The sequence below is a fragment of the Piliocolobus tephrosceles genome, chromosome 16 (assembly GCF_002776525.5).
Source record: "Piliocolobus tephrosceles isolate RC106 chromosome 16, ASM277652v3, whole genome shotgun sequence".
In the NCBI taxonomy this organism is placed as follows: Eukaryota; Metazoa; Chordata; class Mammalia; order Primates; family Cercopithecidae; genus Piliocolobus; species Piliocolobus tephrosceles.
The window spans coordinates 9,684,420-9,687,967 of record NC_045449.1 but is presented as its reverse complement, the minus strand read 5'-3'; the positions used below and the strand labels follow the sequence as shown (position 1 = coordinate 9,687,967).

The 3,548-nt window shown below is 46.7% G+C and overlaps 1 protein-coding gene across 3 annotated transcripts in view; it reads right to left on the bottom strand.

Annotated features, from left to right (window-relative positions):
- Nucleotides 1-507: 507 nt before the first annotated feature.
- Nucleotides 508-3,548, bottom strand: part of USP43 (ubiquitin specific peptidase 43) — an 84,427-nt gene continuing 81,386 nt past the window's right edge. For all 3 annotated transcript variants that reach the window (XM_023190895.3, XM_023190896.2, XM_026456286.1), the window contains one exon: nt 508-2,263. In XM_023190895.3, coding sequence (XP_023046663.1) covers nt 1,227-2,263 — 1,037 coding nt within the window. In that variant the 3' untranslated portion in view covers nt 508-1,226. The remainder of the gene's footprint in view (nt 2,264-3,548) is intronic.

Genomic DNA, 3,548 nt, shown 5'->3' with positions numbered 1-3,548 from the left:
AAAATGTAGCAGAGACATGTCAATGAGTCATGCTATATGTATGGGGGAAGACTTAATTCTTGGGATCAGGTGTCTTGAACAAATGTTTCCCATCAAAAAAGGAAGTATTTGCAGAAAAAGGACTGTTTAAGTACAGGTGACCTCAACTGTTGGGCCCCAGGCCTGGGGTCAGGCTTAGCAGCTTCTAAGTAAGAAATGATAGGATATTTGTAAGAGTCGCTACTCAAGAGTGTGCAGACCTTTAGGAAATGGGATGGTCAACTAATTATCTGTCAGGCAGATGTGGAACTCGTGTCTTTTCAAGTACAAGCCCTCCAGAGAGAGGCCTGAGGAGGCTTCCACTCTTTAGAAAACAGCAAGTCACTGGAACGAAAAGCACTTTTAGATTTTAGAAAGAATTCAAGTAACTACTTTCTGATAGCAATAGCAAGCAACGAACCAAGTTTACTCAGCAGGAATGAAACAAGGTCATTTATCAAACCTGAATAATTCAGATAGCCATGCGTGTTTCATGGACAGGATTTTATTAAAATTGTACATATATCTCATATTTAAATTAAAAAAAATGAACTTTTTTTGTAGTATCAAAATAGTTATTTTTAAAATACCTTGAAAAACTTTAATACAATTTGTAATATATTAAATATTCACCTGAACTCTCAGCCATTTATCTCCCATCTCTCTCTGCTAGAATCTTGGCTTACCATCACTATCATTCTTTTGTTTTTTTTCTCTTTTTTTTTTTTTTTTTTGGTATCTTTAATGCTTATCCCAGTAAAGCATTAAAAATAAAATATTTTTATTTAAGTCCACAATGTTTAAAAAAAAAAAGAAAGAAAAAGGAAAAGCCAATGACAGTATTTGACATGACTTTGAAGATTCTTATTAACCAGGCTCACCTTGTTTGCCCACATCCAAAGCTCTTTAGTAAATACCAGTTCTTGCCCTGAAACTGGTAATATTGACCCAATAGCATCCTCTAGTGGCCAGACTGTAGCAAAGCACCCAATGATACAGGAAGGTTTTGGACCTTGGGTTATGTGGACCTTGGGTGTTAGAAGTCTAGATATGGAGACCCCCCCCCTCAAAACACACACACACACACACAATTTTTAAAGGATTACAAGACAACTGGCTTCCTGGAAACCCACTTTCAACACAAGCTGCCTACAGTTGCTTGGCAAAGTCCCAAGAACGCCAGCGTCACATAATACTGATATGCTCCATCAAAAGCTGGACTCCGGTAAGGTTTTCTTTCGACCTAAAGAAAGAGTGTGGTATTTGACCCTCTGAAATGTGCCATAAGAAGCCTGCTCCCCTGGAACAGTCCTTTGTGACATGCCCAGTGCACTGCCTCTCGGGGCTCTGCTGGCTTTACGAGGGAGGCGGAGAGAGCTGGGAGCTGACCACACATCCCTCTCAAGCCGGCTGCCCAGGCCCCTGGCCAGGCCCTCTGGGATCCTGAGGGCAGGAGGTGAGCCTGGAACCTGCCCGTCCATGGCAGGACTCAGCCTGCCACTCACCAGGGAGACGGGGGGCACTTGTGGAGAGACCTCTGCCCTCTCATTCCTCCTGTTCTCCTTCTTCCGAAACACGGACCTCAGAAGGGTGAGTGTCCCCTGCAGGGGTCTGTCTAGCTCAGAGGTGCCTCGGCGACTGTCTTTGCTGTTTCCAGAGAATCCCACATAGGGGGAGGGGGGGCTACTCTTGCTTCCCATCTGGAAGCTCTCCTTCCAGTTCATGGCCTTCTGGCCCTCCGGTCGAGCTGGTTTCTCATGCTCTGCTGAAGGCATCACAGTGAGAGGCAGGTCAAACTTTCTGGGAAGCTTGATGTCCTGCCCTGCATTTTCTTTGAGTTTCCTTGCTGTGTTTGGACCATCTGAGTTTCCAGGGGCTGGACAGTGGTTGGGTTGAGCCGAGGGACAGGGCACCCCGGCTGGACCTCTTTCGATGGCCCGCCCACCATCTTCGCTGTTAGCAGGAAGGGCGAGGTTGGACCTCGGCGATGCTGACTTCTCATCCTCACCCGCAGTGCCCGTCAACAGTGACACAATGGACTGGCTCGTGGACCGAGGTCTTCGTCTGGATTCCAAGTACTCCACCAACTCGACAGAGGCACCTGGTGGTTTCTCCTTGGATCCAAAGGACCACCGCAGAGGCATGGTCTTGAACGGTCCCTGCTTGGCTCGGGAAGCGGTAGGTGCCTTCATGCTAATGCTTCTGCCTTTCACGCCCCGTACCAAACGCCTGGGCTCCAACCCTCCTGAAAGAGACAGAAAGGCTGTCAGTGTACAAGCCACCCCACAGCTAAATGCCAGTCATCTCACGTTCACTGAGCACCGCTGATGTGGCAGGCACTGCGCTGGGCACTGGAGACACAGCAGTGAAGAAGCCACAGAGGGTTCCCACCTTTGGGGAACAGCAATGGTTTCACCCACTCTTCCTCAATATCCACTTACACGTTTGAAGCCACAGGGTAAGCCAGTGCCAAAGAAGGTATCCACATGCTGGGCAGCACAGACACCTGGCAACGCTCAGTCTCATGGGCATCTAGCCCTAAGAATGAACATGAGTTTCATCCATCTTTAAATATTCCCATGAAATGCAATGCCTAGCAAAAGTTCTGCTTTTCTAGGTCATATTAGGTCCTTGTATTTTTCAAATTCAAGAAACTGATATCCTACCCTGGGCTAAAAAAGAAGAAAAAATTGTATTAAAAAAAAAAAAAAAAAAAGGCAAAAACCGCAATTACTTTTGCACCAACCTATACGACTTGTAAAAATGTATATACGTGCATGTATTATGTATGCATGTGAAAACATACAAATAAGAATAGAGAAATAGATGCCAAAAATAAGGTGTGGATAGGGCCATGGCAGTGCTGTTTGTGATGGATTTTTTTTTTGTTTTGTTTCCTGTATCTCAACATTTCTAAAAGGACATGTACAACCAAAGTTATGTGTTTTTGCTTAAATTCTCAGTCTTGGGAGGCTAAGGCGGGCGGGTCACAAGGTCAGGAGTTTGGCACGGTGGCACATGCCTATAATCCCAGCTATTCAGGAGGCTGAGGCAGGAGAATCGCTTGAACCCAGGAGGTGGAGGTGGCAGTGAGCCGAGATCATGTCACTGCACTGCAGCCTGGGTGACAGAGCAAGATTCTGTCTCAAAAAAAAAAACAAAAGGAAAGAAATTCTCAGTCATCAGTCACTGTACCATTAAAATGCCTTGTTTTGGCCGGGCGCGGTGGCTCACGCCTGTAATCAGTGTGGCTCAGCACTTTGGGAGGCCAAGGCGGGCGGATCACGAGGTCAGGAGATCAAGACCATCCTGGCTAACACGGTGAAACCCCGTCTCCACTAAAAAATACAAAAAACTAGCCGGGCGTTGTGGCGGGCGCCTGTAGTCCCAGCTACTCGGGAGGCTGAGGCAGGAGAATGGCGTGAACCCGGGAGGCGGAGGTTGCAGTGAGCGAAGATCGTGCCACTGCACTCCAGCCTGGGCGACAGAGCAAGACTCCATCTCAAAAAAAAAAAAAAAAAAAAAAAAAA